At 35.6% G+C, this 25471-nt stretch overlaps 1 protein-coding gene across 1 annotated transcript in view; it reads right to left on the reverse strand.

Moving 5' to 3' along the window:
- LOC120330499 (titin-like) overlaps positions 1 to 25471 on the reverse strand; it is a 281688-nt gene that overhangs the window by 223579 nt on the left and 32638 nt on the right. Inside the window, exons 47-61 of the mRNA XM_078118750.1 lie at positions 25013 to 25245; positions 18353 to 18468; positions 17535 to 17779; positions 16902 to 17072; positions 14650 to 15803; positions 13910 to 14059; positions 13168 to 13274; positions 6532 to 6662; positions 5629 to 5829; positions 5038 to 5162; positions 4273 to 4435; positions 3596 to 3687; positions 2974 to 3132; positions 2336 to 2437; positions 1027 to 1788 (exon numbers count right to left, since the gene is read on the reverse strand). Coding sequence (XP_077974876.1) covers positions 1027 to 1788; positions 2336 to 2437; positions 2974 to 3132; positions 3596 to 3687; positions 4273 to 4435; positions 5038 to 5162; positions 5629 to 5829; positions 6532 to 6662; positions 13168 to 13274; positions 13910 to 14059; positions 14650 to 15803; positions 16902 to 17072; positions 17535 to 17779; positions 18353 to 18468; positions 25013 to 25245 — 3911 coding nt within the window. The remainder of the gene's footprint in view (positions 1 to 1026; positions 1789 to 2335; positions 2438 to 2973; positions 3133 to 3595; positions 3688 to 4272; positions 4436 to 5037; positions 5163 to 5628; positions 5830 to 6531; positions 6663 to 13167; positions 13275 to 13909; positions 14060 to 14649; positions 15804 to 16901; positions 17073 to 17534; positions 17780 to 18352; positions 18469 to 25012; positions 25246 to 25471) is intronic.

The following is a 25471-nucleotide window of genomic DNA, read 5'->3' on the forward strand; positions in this document are numbered from 1 at the left end:
GCTTTCTAGCGACAAAATTTCAAAGAAATTGGTCCAGCAATTAAAGAGAAAAGCGATTTTTTTATACAAACAAGGAGAAACGAAATACTAACAAGAACAACAACATAAGGACAAAACGATCCACAAGACTCTCCAATAATGTGTCCAATAATTATAAACAGATATTTAATCCTATATAGAAAAATACCGGAGTGAACTAACAGACTAATGTATTTTGTTATCGCGAATTAGGAATGTTACGAGCCAGGGCGCCAAGTTTACGTCACTCCCATAATTAACATTTCACGGAGAGTTCATATCTTATCGTCTGCGTATCGACAGCTGGGAATCGCGCGGTTACAGTAGACCCGAAATAAAACAAACAAGAAATAACTTTACTCGGAGAAAAGGAAATATTACGTTTTAATGATATAAGTCACGGGAATGACTGGGCAAAATACTTTACTGATTTAAAAAAAAAAAAACTGGTTAGGATATATTGAGAACTGACTTCAGAACAAAATTGAAACTGTAAAAGGACTTTATGGACACCATGTACATTAGAAGTTGGTCATTATTGTTTATTAGCATTACCCTCCTTCCCTTTTAAAGGAAAAATAGAGCTCAAATATATGGGCACTAAAGTTCAATAAATACCACAGTATTTGCCACAGTAACGGTAGCATAAGCGGCTCACGCGGGGATCTGACTGAGCGCCGGTGTCGCAAAATCAAAACGTAGAACAACCGTGAAAATCATGCTTGAAGGAATTTAAACTGTGTTACGACGAATTAAACTAAAACAGCAGAAATTTGATTAAAATATCGGACCTCGTGAGTTCCAAAGAAAATTACCCCAAAACAACAACGATAACGATTTGCAAAAACTATCGATATTGCCGTTTTGTGTCCAATAATACACTCAGATATGTGAACGATATTCCATCTATACGTAAATTGCGGTGTAAGTGTATGATAAAGATGCTGCGCCTAGATGTGCTTAGTACTTTGTGTTTTGTATGAATGGTGAGTGAGAAAATGAACTTACCGTTGGCAATGGGCGCTTCCTTGAAGCTGACGACGGTCTAACACGTCTTACACCAGGTATAGTTCGGTTCGGATTGTTGCAGTAATCAATGCTTGGTGGCAAGGATGGAAGGGTAGGTGGGGGGGCTACTTTAGGTGGGCGAGCAGCGGGGACAGGAGCATTGGCAGTGGAGGAATAGGAAGGTGGTTTTGTCGTAGATGACTGAGACGATGATGATGCAATGGCCATGTTTGATGACGCAGAAGCGTTTGATGACGATTCCGAAATGTGTGATGACGCATGAGACGCCATTTTGGATGACATTTGTTGTTGCGTGGCATTGAATGAGTGGTCTTGTAGCTGCGAAGAATCAACACAATCCTGAGAAGTCATCACTGATTGGTGTGACGTCAACTGTGCAGCTCGTTCAGTATATCCGCATGATTGAATTGATGACGATGAGTGAGATGTAATATGTGACGTCATTGAAGCCTGATGTGACATCATCGATGTTTGTTGTGACGTCATATGTTCACTCCGATCTACTTCCATGTGCTGAATTTCGCGTTGTTCGGCATGCGATACACTAGCACAAGACTGAGATACTTCCATTTTTTCATAACTCTGTGCTGCTTTGAACTGAGAATGAGCCTGGCTAGCCTTCTGCTGAATTACTGCTACACTGCTGTTTTGCGCTACTGCAGCGCGTTTAGAAGCAGAATGTACTGAAGAATTTATTACCTGTTGTTCTTGCAGTTTTCCGTCAGTACCGGTTGCAGCAAGCTGTGAAATTATAATTCAGAGGTAAAAATCAACATAATATCAATAAGTCTAATAATAACCAAAGATTTAATTTTTTCATATTTTTGTATTTGCAAACAAAGGCACGCCACCGCCTCAAAAACATTTATGAATCCCTACTATTATTTAGAATATTAATATTAATATACGAAAACACGAATTCATATGCAAAAGTGAAAAGTAATATCCAATATAACAGCAGAAACAAAGGTAAACATAGGTTTTGTAGCCCTTGATTGGATTCTTCCGTGTGCCAGGTCGCGAACAATCTCTAGAATATTGAGTCTCACAGATCTAGTTATCTATACCTTAAGGTTTTTTGGACCAGGGGCTGAAAATGTGGATCATGCGGGCCATTTAAGTGTTACCTAAAATATTGCATTTTATGAAAAATATCAAAATTTGGTTGTGGTCGCATCATGCGGGCCAGATTGAATTACCCAAGGACCGGATTTAGGCTGCGGGCCCTAGTGCACCCATTCCAGTTCTATAATATACCCTAAAATATTAAACAACGTCAATATCGTACCCGTACGCCAGCCCCACGAGGGGGTGAAGGAGTCGGTGCTTTCACGCTTCTTATTTGACGACGCGGTAAAGGTGATTGCTGAGAACCCAAGGCAGGATGCATCTATATATATTTAGAATATATATTTTACAATAATTAAAACAAGATTATCAGTTGTCTATAGTGAACAATAAACACTTCTTAAGATTTAGTTTTCAATAGTTTCATTTCAAACCGTTGATTGAATTATCTTGGGAAATGTGACAGTACATAAATTATTCGCGGACCAAAATCATTCTATTGCTAGTTAATTGTTGGTATTTCCACTGAAATCGGAAACACATATATCATTGGTTGGCAACACAGAGCCGCGACCCCGTGCCGATCAATGAAAGGTTTATCAACAGGTCAGACTCTATACATTTTCAATATTTTTATAATTTTATATATATGCTAGCTAGACTATATATATATATATGAAAAAGATACTTAATTGCCTGATTTTTAACATCCTGCAACGAAATAAAACATTCGACAATGCAATTTTATCGACATCGCACATTTGAATTATTGTTTTTTTTTCTTTTTGCCGATTTGGAGTTGAGTCAAATTAGCATAAGTTAATTTTAGAATTAGTATAATTCCGCGTATAAACTTACCCTTGGTGGACTCATTCTGACTTTCCGTATAGGAGATGGGCTTTGTTTCCGTGTAGGTTTGGGTGAAACATTTGGCGGCGTTCGCATTGAGCTTGACGCAGCAGCCGGCGTTTGCACGAAGTCACTGTCCGATGGGCCGTCTCTGGTCGTTTCAGAGCGCTGAATATTTGAGTTTTATAATTATATTACATTCAGAAAATGATTTGATGAGATTATAATTTATAGTCTATAAATAGTAATGCAAAATAATTGTGAGTGGTCTTAGGATGGTTCAAAATACGCCAGATGAAGTATACCCAAGAAACAACAAGTATCACGTCATATGACTTCTTTGGATCTGGTTTACAAATACTAGAAATGCATAAACCACATTTGGAAATCGATATATATGAACTAGAACATGTATACGTAATTTAAAGTATTTTATCAGTGAAGTATGTTCACAGTTTATTCCTATGTTATAAACAGTGCTTATATAGTGAGCTTTGAAAAAAATGACAAACATTTTTGAATTTTTGAGATAAAGGGAAATACCAAACTAAATGAAAACTTGCGAGAGTTTATTAGTCCATGCTGATGGACAAGCTCAGGCAGAATCGCAAATCAATAAAGGACCACTTACTCCACGCTCGGCCTGATAAGCGAGTTTCTTTTGTTCAATAACTTGTGTTACTGTTGGCGAAGCTTCGACACTGCTTGCGACAGATCCCTCACCTAGAAATATTACGTTCTAGAATGTTATAGATTGACTAACATATTCATACTTTTACACAAATCCTATGATATGTCAGTCATATCAATAAAACGACTTGAGTGGATTAATTTGCTGCGATTAAATGTTAGATGAGTAGGTTTGATTCTTTAAAAGTTACCAATATGTTGTAAAATATCTTTCAACATCAACAACTTTTAGAAGAAAACATAATCGAGAAATGTTTTAAATAAATATTAAGGGTGTCCATAAATTCTGAAATTTTTTAAAAATTGCAAAAAGAATTTATCGATAACATATATTGTTTTGTCCCTCACAGATGTATTAAATGAAGTAAAAATACTTAAACAATTACTGAGTAAAAAAAAATCCCGGTCAATATATATTTAGAACTGACTTCACAACAAAATTGAAATTGTAAAGGGACTTTATGGACACCCTGTATATATGTTCACACCGTATTAATGTCTTTAAACTTGGTTAAAATATTCTCGTCAATGGCTACCGGTGAAAATGCACACTGCCTTTGGTTGTGTGAAGGGGATGTATTCCGAACTAGTGATAAACAAACGTTCCCCACAACAAACCTGAAATTGTCAGCATAGCGGTCGAAGTAGCCTTTCCAGCATTATTGGCAGCAGTAACCGTAAATCTTCCGGTGTCCTCTTCATAAGCTTCTGTTATAGTAAGACTGTGTGTGTCACCAGCACTCACGATACGAAAGTCGTCTGAATGTCGGATCTCAGCTCCCTGGGAAATTGAAAGGTTAATATGATATAAACACAGTAATTAATTATGGGTTAATATGGTTCGCGAAAAGAACTTCTGGAACTTCTTGTGGGACCGAATAATTGTCACAATTTTACTATAAACATTATTTCATACGAATTCTCCCAGTTCATTTCTTCAATTTTATACACATCAGAAGAACCTGGTACAAATGACCAAGACTCATTATATACCTAAAACCAGTATGCCAATAAAATGTGCGTCGCACTGAAGATTTTCGTGCAATTGCCGGCTCCAATTCTTTAACTATCGATTTGGGTTACGCGAGACTAACAATCTTTGCTTTATCTATGCTGTTGTGCTAGTGTAAAGCTAGTGTAAAGCTGTTGCAGGAATAAAATTAAATCCAATTTGTTAGTATTGGAACTCAAGTGAACAATATTAATCGGACCAAGTTTGATGAAACTTTAATAACATCGATAGTTTTTGCCAATATAGAAATGCTAAATTAATTTGATGAATACTCTAGCCTAGCGAGCTCATTTCAGATAATTAAGTTAATGATTCCGCAATTAACTATTTAAATGCAAGGTCAGACATAATTTGATAGGGTAAAATCTTACCTCGCGATACCATTTGACACGAGGTGCGGGTAATCCTGTTGTTTTCACTTCAAACCGAACAGACTGTCCTTGTCTAGCTGATATACTAGCTAGATGTTGTTTGAACAACGGAGCCACTGTCTTAGCTGTAAATACATTAGTGTAAATTATTTTGAAAAAATATTGTGTGGTTATTGTACAGTTCCTAAGCTGTATGATTGGACTAGTAAGTACACTATGACGGTTGTACGGTCCTACGTTAAGTTTCACTCAGTTAACTACTCAATAAAGGCTGCGAAAACCCGAGTAAAACTAAGTATGGTGTTGAGAATTGAAATATTTTTTTACAGTTGGTAAGGATTGTAAAACGTAGGCTTCTTGATTGTGATCCATCCTATTATATGTGAGCTATTTTTGATTTCATTCTGCACCCCCAATACAAGTTATTTGGGAATTGTGAAACACGGAAACATTTCAATATTATACAAATTATTACACCAGACGAAAAAAAAGACGGACAGTTTAAACAAAGCACCTTCAACCTTTATATATACTTTATACTTTAATTTATCTATACAAACTTGACTGAATAATGGTACTAATTAAGCATACTTTTTACAACAAATTCAGCCGATGTATCCGCTTCTCCAGCTCCGTTGATAGCATGGCATGTGAATATGCCAGCATCCTCATCAAATACTTCCGGAATATTTAGCACACATCTTCCGCTGGCGTCGGCTGATATCTCGTAGTTTATCGAGTTTGTGACGTCATTTCCATTATGAAGCCAAGTGACAGCGGGTATAGGAAATCCTAAAATATAGGATACAGATTCATAAAACCTGAATAGCAGCTTACAATTTTAAATGAATAATGGAAATTTTGATTAAATGAAAAGCCCAATGATGTAAATGGTGCTACGTGATTAAGTGAATAAATATTCAATCCCATAGAATCCGTATTGCCAACGGTTCTACAAAAAGCGGTTAGTATCTACACACTACGGGAATGGTATAAATCCGTTTCATATATAAACATATTTTTGATAGGTTTCTAAGTGCAGTAGATTGCACAAGATACAGGCACATGGAATTGAAAAATGACAAAATATCCAGTTTAACACAACAGCAAATTTACCACAAAACTTCAATAAAAAAGATATTAGAAGACTAGGGAGATATAAAAACATACTTCAAATAAAAAAACTCAAATGTATATTTTCGTTTTATATATAAAACATATTTTAATAAGTTTTTAGGTGCAGTAGGTTGCAAAAAATACATGCGCATGGAATTGAAAAATGACAAAATATTCAGCTCAACAGAACAGCAGTTTGCCACCAAATTTTTTTAATCAAAATATTAGAACGCAAGGCAACTATATAAACATACTTCAAATAGAAAAAAATCGAATTACATTTTCGAGGTATATATAATTTCAATGAATTTCTTGAAATTTTAGGTGTACATGAAATAAGATTTAGTTTGTATGCTGTGAACGTTTGTTAGAGCGTACCTGTCACTACAGCTTCAAACCTAAGAGTTCCTCCTTCGTCACATTGATTGCTTTTCAAAGGGAGAGTAAAGCGTGGTGGATGAAACTCAATCCCTGCCATTATCTCTGATGAACTGTGTGATTCTTTTGGTCTGTGAAACAACATAAATTGATATTTTGCAAAATGGGTACTCTTGGTTGACAGGGTTTCGGAAGAATCGGACGAGTTTTACACTATCCTAGTAATTCTAAAAATTTCGAATTTAGTTAGGATTACATATTGGGTATAATAGCCTTCTCAACAGCTTGTATTTTTTTTTCTATGGTATATCAAATAAAATTTTATATAAATGGAGGACGGAACAAAAATATAAATGAAAACCGCATAAAATTTGTTTGAATCTTTCTCAAATTCGTATTGAATTATAAGATTCATTGATATTAAGCAGTTAAAAGATGGATCGATCGAGAATTTAGCGTAGTGATAAAATCTTGAAGTTTGAATTTATGTTGAATAGATTAATGGAGTACCGCAGTTATATTAGATTTATAATGACTTCTCAAAAAAACAAACCCCATCCTAAATCATAGGTTACAGCATGGAGCGCTACAACAGTCACTGACGGAACAAAACTAAACTAAACTTCGCTCTAATTGGGACGTTGATAGTAACAGCTAAGAGGGTGACATTAATTAACTACGATATATGTTCAAAATAGATGATTCAAAAAATAGGTAAATTACTTATTACATTCGGCATTTCATACACTTCAGAATATAAGGAAACATAAAATACAAAGAGAAAGATGGTTTTAAATTGTCTGGCGCAGAAGACTCAATTTCAAAAGTCCTATATTCTCATACTACACAAACACATACACAAGACACACTATTAGCAAACTTATTGAAATTATTACTACTTCAGTCTTCAAAAAGTAAACGTGAAGTATTAATCACATATTAGGGTTCTGCATTGTATCGAAACCTTACTTATCTTACAGTGCATTAATATAAATCCCAAAAGGTGAACAACAAATTATTCAAAACGGATTATTAGAAATTAATAACGATTTTTACGTCGATACAATATATTACGTAAGTTAATCTTTCCACTATCATTCGGATGTTATGCCCTGTCGTTTGAACGCTAAATTACAACGATCCAATATCGATTCAAATAAAAATAAAAAAGTTTGATAAAGTTCAAGAAGTGTATTCAATATAATATTATACGTGACTTTAGATCACATCTCAGCTTGGGATCAAGAATAATTCGTTTTATCTTCATCTCAACTAAGATAAGCGTCTTACGGTTGTTCGACATGCCAAAATTTGACTGGTCCTTTAGACTTATACAAAAAAAACAATACAAATATTTATAGCATCATCGCGTGTGAGAGCAAAACATTCTCGTTAATTATATGCAAAACAGTAAGTTTCACGTTTATCAAATATACTTTAGCTACTTTCAACGCCTTATGATTATGGAGTCAGTTATTTATTTAGTATTTCTACTGCAAATTAAACCACTATTCGTTTTATAAAATAATGGTAACCATATTGCGGACAATCACTACAACTGCGGGAGGAAATACTCATATATTAAGAAATTTGAAAGTAATTTTTGTCAATAATATAGCCTTACCTTATAGAATCAGCGCAGTCAAAAATTTATATATCTGTAAAGTATTCCTCTAACAGTCGGTTAGTCTTTCAATACTTTGTAAATTAAAATAAAAAAGTCAGCGAGCTTGTCTCGCTACAACCGGCTTGGAAAACTAAAGTAATAGAAATGATTAGATAGCTTACGCAGACCTCTCTTAATCTCCCTTGGGAAAAAAGTTCGAATGCTTATGACCGCGAAGTATGCCTGCATCTGTCTTTTACATTCGTCATCACGACGATGTTAGAGGAAAAAATGATAAATCTCACGTTATGCAAGGGTTGCGCATACATCGCGCCTTTGAGGAGCGAACAAGCGTCCGACCCTCGCTTGGTTAGACATATAGTGAAACGTGAGATAGGCCGCGACAGCGAACACAACTGTTTATGACCAAAGTGATAAGCATTTTCGCACTTAACGGCTCTTCAGACACGATAATAATTTGAATTTTAGCACACATTGGCCATATTAGTAATATGAATAGCTTTGCTACATAAGTACCATAGAACATGCTTGGAAATTGAAATATTATTGGCTCTGAATACATCAGCAAATGTTTCAGTCTAGCCTGATAAAAGTTGTCAAATTTTGTTCTATATAAAGGATATTACATATTTGAAGGTGACTGGAAGTGATGATAAGGGTAAATGGCGAATCAATCAAAATTTCAAGCGAACTCGCTATTGACGATAAGCGCGATCTATATTGTCACTACACAGTCAAAAAACATTTTTACGGGGTTCAAAGTTACGTCATATATTTGATATAGCCAATTTTTGCGGAGAAAATGAAAAATAATTCAAGCAAAAAAGAACCAAGGGAGAATAGACATCAAAGTTTTAATTATAAGTCAAAATTATATTGAAAAACATTTACGGGATTTATACTTAAGCTATATATTTGATATAACCAATTATGGCCGAGGAAATGAAGAAAAAAATATTAGCGACGAAATAACTTTTAAATAATAGCCAACAATGTTCAAATTGCAAGTAGAAATTCTAGTCGAAAAATATCTTTACCGGGTTCAAACTTAAGCTATATACCGGTATTTGATATAATTCATTTTTGACTGAGAAAAAGACGGAAAAATATTAGCGACACTATGAAAAATAGTCAATAATGTACCTACCAGAAGTCCAAATTGTAGTCTAAATTATCTACAAATAAAATTGGCATTATGTACCGCGCAAATATCGCCCAAGTAACCTTATTCATCGAGTTCAAACTTTCTCACAACAATTTATTTAGTTTCCTAATTGCTAAACACAATTTTTTTTGTATTTTGGATCTAATTTCAAATGGGTAAATATTCGATTCTATTTGAATGTCTTCGATGCCTAAATACTGCACAATTGAACGATGCATCCAATTAAATTTAGATGACAGCTGTTTGTCGCAATTATTATATTTGCTATATATATTGTATCAAAAAAAAGGTTACAAATTTAGTTACGAAGAGACATTTTGAGTCCCCCTCATTTTTACTGATTCGGGAAATAGTTATTATACTGAATATTTAAAATTGAAAATGTACAATTTGGCTGCTCTCTATCGCCGCAATGCGGCTGACATGATTTTGTGTCACCACTTTTTCTAATATATAGATATGAATTTGTGGGTATTCAGGGCAATTTTAGACATTGGCACTGGCTTAGGTAACAAAGTTCCCAAGGCTTCTCGAATACGTATAAATGCCACATGTTTGTGGTATATTTTTGTTATTATTTTTAGTCCAATGGTCACGCAATTAACACAATCATTAGGGTACGTCAATGGGTACGTAATTATGATTCGCTTACCCAAATCTAATTTAATTAATTTCGTCCAGATACATACTAAACACAAATACTTTTATTCCATTTTTTTGCTTAAATTTGAATAAAGGTCCGGGTCGATCCGACTTGACTAAACTAATCTATATTTGAAGATGAGCATACAACGACGGTTTCAATATTTAGTTTTGATTCCCAAGAATATATGTAGGACCTGCCTGAACTATTGTGAGGCTCTATGCAGAACAGAGCGCGCGAGGCATGGACTGGGTAAAGATGATAATTGAAATTACAGATATTGCCTTTTTTCTACTTTAGTACTTTTTACCTATGTACATGTAAATTAAATATATGGAGGCTATCATTCAAATTATAGGTGGAATGATTCATTATGGATAAATTTAGGAAGAGAGATATGCTGAAATGTATGGGCACAAAAACAATAACGAAGTGGTATCAATCTTTTAGAATACCGATAGTCTTCCTTATTCACAAATTGCCGACTATGCTGAACACTAGATGGCAAAATGCGATTGCGAAACCGCGACATGGTGAGCAATTTTTTATTTTGATGAGGCCATTAAACAAAACTCTACAGTGAAAAACGAATACCACAAAGCCCACAGAAATTTTTGAAATAAATAAGCCATATAGCGAAAACAACAATCCACTAAAAAATTCCCAACAACGACGAATAAAACGACCCCCAACCAGATTAAACGCGGTCCGCAGTAAAGATTACATTGGTATGGGCGACGATGTAACTACGGATATACAGTTTTAATACGACTAAATTGTTAAATGATAACTAGAAACTGTCATCTGTTTAGTTAATGTGGAAGGATGACACAGATATAACCACAGAAAATACATGGGTATGGGTGGTTATCAAGAAAACTACACTTTTACTTTGGTTATTATTGTCGGTTCACAAATTTTTACCCTTTGACCTTGGCATAAATTACCGACCATAATGTATGCTATTGTATGTGTATTCTATGAAATTTATGGTTTGTGTTCGTATAAATAGGTTGCATTGTATACAATTTGATGACTAAAGTTGATTTTCTTTTTGACTGGTGGTTTTTGACAATTTTTCACTGTTTTTGCACGTTTAATATTCAACTTTATTTTGTGACACCTTACCACAAAAAGCACAAAGGTGGATAAAAGCAGAAAGGTGAGAAACAACTGTGTAAAATAACTGTACTTGAGCGTGAGTGGACATTGGGTAAGCAAAGAATGTCTGAACTGGGATACTCACATGATATAGGTAAGTGAAATCGCGCCGCAAATTCTCGATTTTACTTGCATTTGTTTACAATGGTTTGTTTTGAACAATAACATGGAGGATTTAAGGTACTTCTGTAGTGTGTGTACCAGGTTAGGGTTAGGCCATACTTTTATTTCGATTTTCCTCATTTTAGTTCTATTGCGAGTTCGGGGACTGTTTGTGTTATCCAAGTGAATATACCCCCTGCATATAGGTTTCAGTCCCTTAACTTGATGTAAAACAGGCAAACATAATTAGTTTCCTTCATATTGGTACACACACTTCATGAGCGCCGGGTTTTCCGCCACGAATCGCCCACTTGATATTATCGTGCACTTAGCTTTACGACAGGAATATATAAAGGGCATATGACAGTCCGCCTTTGTTCCGCCTGAATCTCATTTGTCCCGTATAAAACGATAAATTCAACGAATAAACATTTATTTTGTGTTATTGATCAAATGTTATTGGGAAATGAAGAGATGGAGTTGAAAGTTTTTGAAAGACACTGGATTCCAGTGTTCACTTTATGTTCCAAAAAGGTTGAAAAACAAATTTGATTATTTTGTGAAGAGAATTAGATTTCATGTAAACTGAGTGGTGTTATGAGAAATTAGAAAGTATACACAGCACCGCAAAGCACACCCAAAGTAAAAAAATGAACGCGATAAATGTAAAATAAAATTCTGATAAGTAAGTGCAACGACGACTTCTAAAAGGGTATAGAGCCCTAACATGGGCAAAATACTGCCGCGGGCCAAATCCGACCCGACCCGTTGGGTAATTCAATCTGGTCCGCCTGGAGCGGCCACAACCAAACTAAAACCAAATTTTTATATTTTAGCTAAAAAAAAATAGCCCAAGGAATTTGTTGAGATTGCGATTAAATTTAGTTTTTGCACGAGGCTTGTTTTCCACTTTTTCTTTTGTAACACTATAAATATTGTTCATAACATGTAACTTTTTACGTCACATTTGAATGGCCAGCCAGTCTAGGTGGGCAAAGTGTTTGGCCCCTGATCCAAAAACCTTTCTCACCTCTGGTATAGGCTATTTAACGTTCTTTTAGGTAGTGATTAAGAAGATCGCTCAGCAGTTTTCAAATGGTTAGCTGAATTACACATGATCAAAAAATAAAATATTAGAATCTCGTGGAACGTCACAGCTATCGTCAAGATGATAGGGTTAGGCCACAGCTAAATTAATAATTATATACAATGAATATACATGACAATACATACAATAATCCTACTAGAAGCACCATGGAGGCCGTTAAAATAGAAGTAAACTATATTATATATTGATGTATAGGGTGTCCATGAAGTCTTAAAATATTATAAATTGTAAAGGGAATTTATCGATACCATATATTGTTTTGGCCCTCACAGGTATAAATGAAGTAAAAATACTTGAACAAATACTGATTAAAAACACCAAACCGGGTTAGGATATATCGAGAAATGACTTCATTGATTGAAATTTATTGAAAGTGTAAAGAGACTTTATGGACACCAAGTTAAACGGGGTTTAGTATTACGACTTAGATATGAATAATAGTTAGTATCATATATGATTAGTAAAGACGAATGATATTATTCTATTATTGAAACTAGACGGCCCACTGTTCTGTCGAATACAATTTATATCGACGCAAAAAAGGTACTCCCGAAGTATGTGAACCACGATGAAGGACACCGGAACGTAGTATGTGTACCAGGTTAGGGTTAGGCCGTATTTTATTCTAATTTTCCTTATTTTAGTTTTATAATGAGTTCGGGGACTAGCCAAGTGACTCCTGTAGTATTTGTACCTGAAATTATGGTCTAACTCTAACCTGGTTATACACACTACACATGCTATGTTCCGGTGTCCGCCATCTTGGTTCACATACTTCGGGAGTACTGTTAAAAATATAAAAATAGTTTTAAGAAAAACAGTCTGTTTACCCGGTATGTATAGTTTCATTTGTAACCACTATATTATGCTTATCCACTGTAGTTGTCTTGGTTGTTTGATGTAATGACTGCTTGTAACTTGTACTGGGTCCAACCGGCTGATAAAGCAGAAAAATATAAAACAAGATGAAAGCGTTAACAAATCAGAGTAAAATTATATCTACACCTTTAAATAGAAGTAAAATGATACATTTTTGGGTTCTCTCGTATTATATGTATCAGGTTAGGGTTAGGCCATGATTTTATTCCGATTTTCCTTATTTAAGTTCTATTGCGAGTTCGGGGACTGTCTGTGTTAGCCAGGTAAATATACCCCCTGCACATAGGTTTCAGTCCCTTTATACATTGTGATGTAAAGTAGGCGAACAAAATTAGTTACCTCCATATTGATACACACACTTCTGGAGCGCCCATTTTGGAATATAAGATTTACCAAATATACGTTTTTTGCAATAACGCTATTTCGTATTTTAATTGTTGTCGCATAAAGAGTGTTGAACTTTAAAATTTTCGAGCGATCAATGTTTCAAAAAACAGTTTTATAAAAATTTGGTCAGAGTTGATATTTATCGATAAACTATTTTTATGACTGAAAATAAAAACAAAATTAAGATTGAAGTGGTACTTGACGTTCTTTCATATATTTCAGTTATTTTATCAATATCTCTAATTTTTTTTTCCAAGTAACAAGAACAACTATTCAAACTATCTGATAAAATCGTCATACAATAACCTTCGTTAAAACTACTGTCTCCTTTGACGTGTTAAAGTAGTCTTGGTCGATCGTCTCATCGGTATCAGTAGAACTGGACTGAAAGAAAAAGGCTTCATGCATCGGTTGTGTGACAGACGTTTCTGCGGTGTGGACGACTCTAATGTTGCGCTGTGTATTTAAATGTCAAAGTTATTTATAAAAAAGTAGGCCGAGAATTCAGTATCCATTTGTATTGTAAGGTGAAGAAACGATTTAAATTGGGTTGAAATTTATGTGAAATAGGTTGATCTTGGAAAATATTGCAGTCTATGTGAAATTCATTTCTAGTGTATGTAATATTATTTTTATTTTTTATTCTTATACGACGTATATGCACGCCGCTCGCTCCGAACACGGTCTTGTACAAGCATTTGCCGATATCTATCGATATGTACGGAGATGCTATTTATTTAAGGTACCGGAATTTTTGCCCAACTAACTCATTACAGCCTGGGCGAGATAGAATATTTACTCACTCTACCCCTCACTGACCGTGGATTAGAAACTTACTTCACTATTTTTCACCATTTTCTGTTCATGGTATTACCTCATATTCAGGCGCAATGAAAATGGCCGATTATAGACACCGCAGTAAATAATAATCATAATAATCAAACGCAAGAAGATTCTATTGATTGAATTTTTTGTTATGAAGTGGGACGGAGAAAGTCAAGCTTTCTTCACTTTACACATTTAGCGACAACAACAATACAACTTACTCTGACGTCAGGTGGAAACATCATTTGTCTTTTTCCATCTCTTGAATATTCAGACGCTGCTTGAAACCCTCTGGCATATGGATCAGCTCTTACTAATTCATCGGTAGCTGCATCGCTCAACTCATCCGGTATCTGACCCGTAGTAGGATCGGCAACTATCAGGCAGTCAGTATCACATTGGGAAGGAGAAGTGATAGAGTGAAGGGAAGGGCATGGCAAAGATGACCACGATTCGGTGCCGGAGTCGGGTGGACTCCTAAATCCTGCGTAACCCATAAGTTCTGAAGTTCCGCCTGAGGTTATTGAAGAGGCAGGGGAAGGCGATCTTATTTCTGCTGAGGGTACTCTGAGATGATCAGGTGCAGAATAGTGGAAAACGGGTCTTTTCTCCCATTTTGTTGGGGGATATCGGTCACTCGGAAAAAAGTTGATATTTTCATTAGTGGGTGTGCTCCTCAATGAAGCAGGTGACGGAGAGCGAATGCTTCTTGTAGCAATATACATCGGTGAAGGCGACTGGGATTTTCTTAGTCTTTCTGGTGCTGTAGCTACTCCTCTGCTGGCGTAATTGATTGAGTTATTTTCCGACGATGAAGGAGATAATGATCTATTGGTTGAATTTGATTTTGTGGGCAATAGTAAAACACCAGAAGTTTTCGTAGCGGCTGTACGAGTAGGACTTTTCATCTGGCGATTAATTGCCACATATTGTGGACTTGTTGGAACTGTTAATGACGTTGAATATGGCGTGGGTGATACACATTGCTGTCCCCGTTTTATAACAACAGTTTGCATTGGGATCGGCGATACTGATTTCACTTGTCTCTCGCTTCTTTTTGCTACTTTAATTGAAGCAAAAGTAGGCCGCGGTGATGGAGCATGAAAGTCGAAACTTCTAGCGACATCTCCCGGTTGTGGAGTGAGCGATCGTATTCTCAGAGAGCTTCGAAAGTTTCGTGATAATGTTTGAGTATTGACGCTTCTCTGCGTGGGCCTCGTTACCATGATTGAATCAGAAGCTCGTCTCTGCAAAGGCCTTCTTGAGCTGAAGATTTCTGTTGGGCGATGTTCATTGCGATAAACAACTCCGTCGATCGGTGGCGATTTCGGTTTCTTTTGAACCGTCAATTTGGTTTGGGATTGAAATGCCTCAACTGAAGAAAAATGTGATAGATTGTTGCTGAAGAACGTGGCTACACAACTCTTCTTGAGTAATATTTGTTTAAAACTAATTTTCATATTTTAATAAACAAAGAGGCAATGTACAAAACAAAATAAAATATGGAAATGTATTCAAAATAACTCATAATTGATATATATAATAGGTATTGGCGTTGGAAATAATATGGCAACAATTTTATTAATTGAAATTGCAAAACAGTAAACCAATCAAACTAATGTTTATTTCAACTTTACCGTGAGCATACATTGATTAATGGTATTGTGTATTTAAACCGCCTGTTGAACATACCTAAAACATTTTATATCCCATATCTGTTCGATATTTTTTCACAATGTATTACGAATAGAAAATTATTCAATTTTTGGCCATGCTGGCATCGTGGCTAATATAGTGTAAATATATTTGCGGGGACCCGTGGCAAGTTCATAAAACTAAAGAAAGTTCTAACGTCGCATAAAACTAAACGAGTATTTAGAACAGTGGTTCTCGAACTTTTTGAGCCGCGCCCGCTTTTTAGAGTTTGTCAAGTCTCACTAGAAATATCTAGCTAACAATGGGTTACAATTTACAAATAACAAATAGTAAGGCGAAAGGATGTTTTATTCAGAAAACCCGTTGGAAATACGAGAATGGAATTGCTATCTCTGAACAATAATGAAATGCAATTATCCAAAATAATGCGGGCAAGATCAAATCTAACAAAGATTTTTAATAAGTTTAACGCTCCCTCAAACAATTTTCTACGCCCCCTTGTGGGGTTCGCTCACCGTTTCAAAACCACTGATTTAGAATGTATATCTTTCAAAGGAAGTGTTTCAAAGTACTGTTACGCCGCGGTAGGCGGTAGATACTCTGGGTGGTCGAGAGTAGAAACTCGCTGTTTCTATTGAAAAATTTCATCATAATAGTGGGGAAATCTGGAATAAATTATACAAAAAAGGGGGAAGGGCATATGAAGTTTTTGAAAAATAAAACACAGGCGGTGTGACTTTTTATATCACCCAATTGGCTGGTGAAGTTTGGCTTTATAACGCATGATTAGCCTCACAAGTTTAAACTAAAAATTTACCGGGTGGTCTGATGTCCACATTCAGCCGCAATGGAAGTTCCTTCTTTTTACTTGTTCGAACTCGTTTTACTTTGTCGAATATTATTGTTTCTACTTGTTTCACTCTCATGTCATTGTAATATTCGTCCCCGATTACACTGTTTGGTCGTTGTTGAACAGGAATTGGAATTTCTGTAATGAGTAAGAATGTTAACGTTCTGCAATGCCATTTAGATGTCAAATAAATACCCAAGAAAGCAATAATTTAAACAGCATACGAGGCTACTCTCATTCTACAAACACGATGTCTTCATGGCATATTTAATCATTGCAACCTGAGGAGGGGTTAAAAGCTATCTATAATCCACTAGGCATAAGAGTCACAAGTACTTGGCTTCAAAAATATAAGAAATATAATACAACTATCATAAAAAACCGCTCAAATAATTTAAACTCTGTATGAAATACTCTCATATATTGGTGATATAAACCATAACACACACAGTAATCTAGTTGAAAATTTAATAACGAGTGGTATTCAACCCTTCCACAATTTAACGGCAAATATTTTCCAATACTATCGCATCCAAGGCAGTTTTATGAGCAATTTTATTCAGTTTTTGTTTTCGGAGTGGTTGTTAAAGAAATATTTACCGAGAGGTTTATCCTGTCCCTCTCCCTTTCTTTCATCGGCGTTCTTTGGTTGATTCATCTCGCTGCTTTCACGTTTAATCTGGGCTCTTTGTAGTAAGGCGGATTTCAGATCCGATGCCGTCTGTATGTCCTTTGGGCTCCGTGAGATGATCGACTGATCATGAGCATGAACTTTGTCGGTGGGTTTTGTTTCTGGCTTATTAGTGTCGAAATATGAGTTATTTCTGCTTTCAATGTTATGCTCCCTGTGAAAATAGAATGTCTTACTTGACATATGTTGAAAATATTATCACGTAAGTAAAAATCAGCGCCTCGGAAGTATTCGTACCAAGATGACGCACAACCTGAACAACCCTAACCTGGTACACATAATACGTTCAGGTTATGCGCCATCTTGGTACGAATACTTCGGGAGCACCTAAAAATTAGTATCGATCAATGAGTTATTATTTTTTTCACTGTTATGTTTTCTAATATCACATACGTAAATAGTCATATAAATGTATACAGCACACAAATTGGGTTGTTTTGTATTATTGAGTTGATTAATTATATCGAATAGCTTTTCCTTTCTGATCTTCTTAAAGTGGTTGGTTTTAAAAATCCTTAGCAATTTGTGAAAATAATATCAAGTTATTCTTATTTATCCCTTCAATACTATCTCGGACAGTCCACGAACTCGTAATCGAACTAAAATAAGGAAAATGGGAATAAAATTATGGCCTAACTCTAACCTGGTACACACACTACGGTTGTACCAAAATGCGAATCCTAAGTAGTAAACAAGGAAAAGGGAGCTGCAGTTCAAAACACAATACCTTAGCAACCTTGGTTTGGTCTCAACTTTTGGTTCTGGTGGTAACACCTTCTTGAACTTTATTTCTGTGGACACTGGTGTATTGTTAGTGTGTTCCTTTTCGTAAAAGTTGATCTCCTGGGAATAGCAGAAAGTATAATAAATATCCATGCATTGCTAACGACATACCGCTAATAATATTGTTCTCAAAGGCCTAACTTAGTCGCAACTTCAAATGGAATTGTATACCATGTAGATTTTCACCATCTTGTAATTTAAAAACACATCTTCGCAAAAAGGAATAACGTTGTTTATACACGACAAAATATTATTTATATTTCATAGCGCCAAATGAATCTGACGTGGGGAAGAGATAGATTCGACTAACATGTCTAGGTTTTCTAATGTATACGCAAAAGAGGAGGATGAGCGGATATTATGCGTTTATTTTTTCTTGTGGTAAAGAGATTAAAATTGTTATGGAAATCGAAATGCCTATTTTATTTGAATATTATCATGTAATGGTAAAATTTACATTTTCGACTCAATTTGCAATGGTCACATTGATAGACCTCATTCTACGCGGTACATGGTTTAGAGTCAGGAAAGAATACAGACACTATTTAATTAAGTTCAAAGTGTCTCCAGGTCTAGAACTTTTGCAGAAAAAGTCACACCACTCGAGTATTCGACGAAAGACGTATTATTTGGGTCATCGACAAAAATTATTAAATTCGCCGGGCTATGTGTATGTCTTGGTAAGCCTATGTATATATATACCTCATCAATACACCAAATATTATTTGCATTTATCAAATGGGGTCAACCATAGATATTAGAACAAAAATCGAGTTCTATATTATGGAAAAACAACGCCATAAAAATCACAGCGCATAGAGCAGATTTCTATCATGTGAACATTTCTTTTCTCCATTAGATGGTCACAACTCAACTAATTTCAATGGATAGCCATTGGCGGGAAAATGCATATTTAACAGCATTTGCGTTACGCAACAGTACTATAAAGCTTACTCCGTGAGGGCGATAACGTCATATTGGAGAATAAACACATTCCACCGGGCTGTTGGTTAATATAAACAACTCATAGAAGCAACGATACCATTCATTGAAACATAATATAGAAAAACAGATCGAGTGGGATTTCGAACGTATAGAGCAGGTTACTACTAGATGCTCGCCAGGCCAAGCAAATTGTCATTCTTGGTAACGTTGAGTAACAAGCGGCTTTGAAGCGTTTCGTATCGCATTCAAAATATTATAAAACAGTAGCAATATGCACGCGTGCGATGCCGGAATGGCTACCCGAGGGATTTAAAACCACAGGCGCCTGATAAGAGCAACGAGAACTAATGAACTGTCTTGAATAATAATTGAATGCCCTATTCATTTTAATATATATTATATGGATGAAAACACAAATGGCCGTTTGCGACCCCATTTATTACGAGTATAAATAAGAATACAAATGAATGTTCTTGTGGAATCGTTCGAAAATACTTGCAAATGAAGAATTGAATGAAGTCCGACCGTTTTCGACTTTTAAAACTTACTTTATTAGTCCATGGTATATTGAACACAATTTTGAAATAGGTTTTCGCCCAAAAAACACCCCTGCCACTTTTCAAAATTAACTAGTTAATTAATTATTCAGTTAAGGTTAGGGTTAGAAATTCACATTTCCAAATCATTCCTAAGCTTAACTAAATATTTAATAAATATTATTCTGACTACCTAAAACGTGGCGAGCGCAATTTGTAGTACTTAAAACATGGAAGGGGTGTTTTGTCGAATCTCACATTTTTCGCCTTAGCGGCGGGGACTTTCTATAAAATATCCGAGGAATATATATATAATCGAACTCTCAATTTTATTTAAATGACTTGCATCCGCTATATTACAGGGTTAACATATCGTGCTTATTTCTAAGATTTGTGCTTATTTTGTCTGAAAAACACGGGTGACTCGTTCGTGTTTTGCGTATAAAGCTTCCGTGGAAACAAGGGAAGATGTTTATAATTATACGCGTACTCGCGCTTTGCTGTGTTATTATTGGTATCAATTCCACCGTAACCTCATATCTCGGACTCGTTCACTCTCCTCGCGAACTGTTCTGTTAAAAAAAGGGTTTGCGGTATTTCCAGGCAAACTGTGACACATTTACAATAGTTGCTGTTAGTTTTTAGGGATCCTGATTTTAAGGATAACCATAATTTAGACCAGGGTGGTCCAAGGTTGTCGGACTCGCGGGCCACAATATTATTTTTGTTTTGTTCGCGGGCCACAATAGTGCCAATAATAGGTAGACAGTGCAATACAAAACAAACATTTTCATTGTCCAAACACTTGATCATTATTTGTCATTTATCAAGCCCAAACATGCAAAATCCACTAAAAAACTCACTAAAACCTGCAAAAATCTTGCTATATCTACATTTAGTGTAAGATTTCAAACTCTTCATAACGGAGAAAGTGTCACAGGGAGAAAATGCCGTTTTAGCATTTTCTGGTTATTTTTATGGGGAAACTACGCCAAATGGGATTTTTTGTTTACTCTCCCGCGAATTCGATGCGGGTCACGGATAATGGAGCGGCGGGCCATAAGTGGCCCGCGGGCCTGGGTTTGGACCACCCTGATTTAGACAATGAGTCAGCATAAGCACGAGTTTCGTTTCGAATATGAAAAGAAATTTGATGATGTCAAACGAAGTCAAAAGGGTAAGATCTATATGCTCACTGCTTCTATTGTTACGGCAATATCAACCTGGAGGCCATGTGGAAAACAGCAGTTAGTGCCCACAATACTACCACAAAACATGAGAAGTTTGCAAAATGCATTGCGGGAAACCAGAGTATGGAGAATTTAGATTAGTGTGGCCATATGCTAGTGACTTTTAGCACTCACTCAGTTGGGGTTAGGAAAGAATTAAAAATTTGAATTTGCAGCGCATCTCTAACCATAACTGGATAATTATTAATTTTCTTATTTAGAGCGTTGATGAGGGTGTTTTTTTTGCGGGGGTTTTGTACGAAAGATCCAAAAGGTGTACTTGTGTTTGGAAATTCAACCTCGACTAATAAATTAGAAACGGAGTAATCATACTATGCGAATCGTAATATTTAGATTTTCATGCATCTAAAATCCGCATGTCCGTTGCATCTTTTCTGCAATTTTCGAAAGATTTTCAAACGGGTACATTTATATTAATGAAAGTATTTCCGACTAGCCTGTAGTTTTTGAGAGATGCTCTGCGTACAAATTCGGGGTGCTGCAATTTCCATGAACAAATATGACCGAGCCACCCACGACTCCAACTTTTGATTAAACAATTTTTTTAACTGAATCATTTTACCAAATGCTGCAACTGTTCTTCCTCTTTATTACGCTCCAATTTGAACACAAATCGACGATTCTACTGTGCATTAAGCTGTTTTATTTATCTATGACTTACTTATCAACTATAATTCTTAATAACAGCAACTCGCCAAAATAAAACGTTACTTCATCACCGAACAACTTGAGGTTATCGCGACCAACCTGTCCTCAAATCGCCCACTCCTTCCCTTTCCGAGCTGAGACGACAAACAGACTACACAGCGAACGACGAACGACAAACGTTTCGCGTGAACTGATGCGGAAATTATGACGAAATAAACAGTCTACTTTGCGCGTCTCTGATCTGGACTTCGGTAACAACTAATCTGAGCTGGACCGCGAGGGCAAAATCGGTGCGCATAGCACCAAACTAACCTAACCTAAGCCGAGGAATTTTAAGGTTCTACAGAACGAAGACACAATGGGAATACAGAGTTGCCTGTAGTAGTATTTAATGTGTTCCGTATAACTGTGTGCTTCTCAATAGCTGGACACGAGATGTACAAATGGATCGCTTTGCTAATTTTTTTGGAAAGATTATTGCTTTTGTTCGCTTTTCTTTCGAAACTAATAGATCAGTCGTTTTCAGATTTTCTGTACGTAAAAATGATTGGGGTCTCTAGGATCATGTTTTTTCGTCTGTGTTCTGTGGGCACGGCTGGGTTAACAATTTGGCAAAAAAAGCACGTGCTCAGGTCACCAAGCAAAAAGAAGCACCACATAAATTTTGAAATTCGAGTTTTCAATTGCGCCTCAGTGTCTAATGAAATAATTAGAGTTGGTTAAGCACTTAAAACTCAATATTATCCCCGTTAAAAAAAATTTTTACCTCATTATCAACTTAAACCTCTATGAATGTTTGTGGGCAAAAATACCATTTTCAAAAAATATCATACACAGTAATCATAATTTGGCGTTCAATCAGCAATGAATCATGAAACTGTATTTTTAATTTCAGATACGATAGAACACTAGTTTCATTATTATTACTTCTTATACATAAGGCACCAAGGTCTCAAGTGCTTAGGTCTTTTAAAAGTGTAAAAAGCATAATCCGGCCCTGGTCAGGATATACTGATTTTTGTTTGAATTATAGGAACCTTTATTACCGTAGCGTTCACCATACAAGTATGGTTAATGGTAAGTTCATAACATTAAAGTGAGAAGATAGAAGAGAACTAAGTACAGTCGGTGTGTTAGTATAAATTCTAATTAACACTGTTCTGCTCAGAATGGCTGAGTAGGGTAGGCTACAGCTACCGTATTGCTATCGGTATTTAGCCATTAACGATATTGAACATCAACGGTGCACTACTACAGTTCTAAATACTGTTGTGTATGAAAAAACAAATATATATCGGATTTAATGACGATAGACGCTTTTTAACTGTATTGAAGTTACGAAAAATGTTACTTAAAACATTTGATGACAGACGCTTTTTTTTATAGTAATACTGAAAATAACGCCAATCGTTCAACCTTTAAATAGCATTTCACCGTTACTTTATTGAAGTTACGGTGAAATGATACTTAAAACGTTTATCGACTGACGCTTTTTGATAGTAATACCGTTATATTTTGTTGCTACTAATAAAAAATAGTCCTTGATCAATATTTGAACAGCCGAAAATTAGTCGAGTCGAGTGGATCGTAACGTGCTGCCAAAACCCCCCAAATACTGAAAATTGTGAATCTGCAGCATGCGTTTTATGGAGATAATCTCGGGTAGAAATATTCTAATTTCCGTATGAAACGAAGAGTAATAGCTAAAATAGGTAGAAACCGCGTTCTGTCTTCGATTGAAAAGGTACTTCTTTCATTGGTTTGGGTACTAAAGTTAGGGTTATCATATTATTTGACTTCAAAGCGGGTCGCCTCCAAAGACACGACCCCAGGGTGTGATCCTGTAACTTTACAGTTTCCGATTTTACTACATAGGTCTACAATTAAAGTCACCCGGCTGTCTTCATTAACCATATTGTCTCCGAGAGTTCATGCGCATATTCTCTGTCTAAATATCGATGTGATTTTTGTCGCCTATTTCGAAATTAAGTTTGTATGATTTGCCAACAACGTCAATTTATGCATAAGTGATTTCGTACTGAACAGTCTTGAACTACACGGGTTATTTGGGTCATGAGGTCAAAGCCACTTCCGCATACCTTATATACGAGAGTTATGCGAATGAATGGCAAAGTCCGTTGCCGTCGAATTATGTTTTCCGTTTGGGTGAAAAAAATGTAATTCCAAACGTTTTTACACCAATTGTTAATTGTTTTTCTGCCTGTTGTTTAAATTAGTTTGGATATATACGGTATATATTACATGCAACGATATGTACCTATACTCATGTAATGTACTATATACACTAAAGCAGAAATTAGAATACTATGAAAAGACAGGTATCATGCAATAACTTCATTGATTTATTTAATATATTATGGTCATAAAAAATTAAAAGTCGTCAGAACGAAATATCCAGATTGTTTAATAAAGAAAAAAAGAAGAAAAAATACAAGAAATAATAAGTGAACATTAGGGAATAAATTCGAAGAAAAAGAAATTCATCAAATGAAAAAGAAGACAAAATTTCATCCACAAATATAACTTAAGAAATATCTGAGAGGTTTTCGAAGAATTGATTTGAGAAATGAAAACCAAAAAGGAAATTTTACAAATCACCAATGAAGTTAAGTTTGAATAAATAGATCTAATTACATTTTACTTCTATGTCTAATATACTGCCAATAATTTTCTATCTATGAGCTTTACGAATTGTTAATAACTACACCTGAATGAAGGCTGTGGATGAATTTCTGTCTTCCTATTAGAAAAAATAAGGTGCAGAAAAATGTGTACATAAACTGGTATGTATAAAAAGCAAATAGATATTAATTATTATAGCGTTAATTTTGTCTCCATTTTACTCAGTTCAGTCGTTGAAACTGATGGAAAATTACCACATTGAATAATCAATGAATGTACTGGTTTCATCTTTAATTTCCCATGCTTACATCATGGAAAATTAATGTGCTTTTTAACTTATTGGACCCAATTGAAAATGTGTTATGCAGAAATTCATGCACGTGAAAGTTAGTTCATGTGGTTATTAACATTTTAGTTTGATGGTTCGTGCTGTTAAGTGCCTCTATTCAGCGTTTTAGTATATGCCTTGTTACTTGAGATGCACCGATGAGGCCTATCACGTGATTACCATGCTGATCTCACGTGCTTATTTGACACCAAGGTACAAGCATTGTGACGTCATCACGTCTGATGATAATGTACCTTGTTTTTGATACGCTGAGCTGGTGATTGGTGGATGCCGTTACTGAAGATTCCGTGGTAGGGCGATCGTTTTGAAATGATTCCGTGACGACGTGGAGGCGGAGACGGCGGTTCGTGATTGGATTTTGCGCCATGTGGAAGAAAACCGTTTGTAACATCGCCTGCGTGGGTGGCAGGCTTCTTCGTTGGCAATATGTTATGGTGTCTGGACTTTGGCTTTTGGTGGAAAATATCTGCCCAGGAAGGTATGTTTTATATTTTTATTGTTTTTAAGTAAAGAGGCCTATCTTAGAAATGAGAATTGTAGCAAAATAGGCTATGATATCGTTTCGTTTTTCACGATACCTAGAGAATTTACTGCGCATACATACTTTGGTCGAAAGGGAAAAAAAGCTAGCATAGTTTCAAAGTTTAGTGTTTGTGAAGACAAACAAAAGACATGTGACCGATGAGTTTACC

The sequence above is a fragment of the Styela clava genome, chromosome 12 (assembly GCF_964204865.1).
Source record: "Styela clava chromosome 12, kaStyClav1.hap1.2, whole genome shotgun sequence".
NCBI lineage: Eukaryota > Metazoa > Chordata > Ascidiacea > Stolidobranchia > Styelidae > Styela > Styela clava.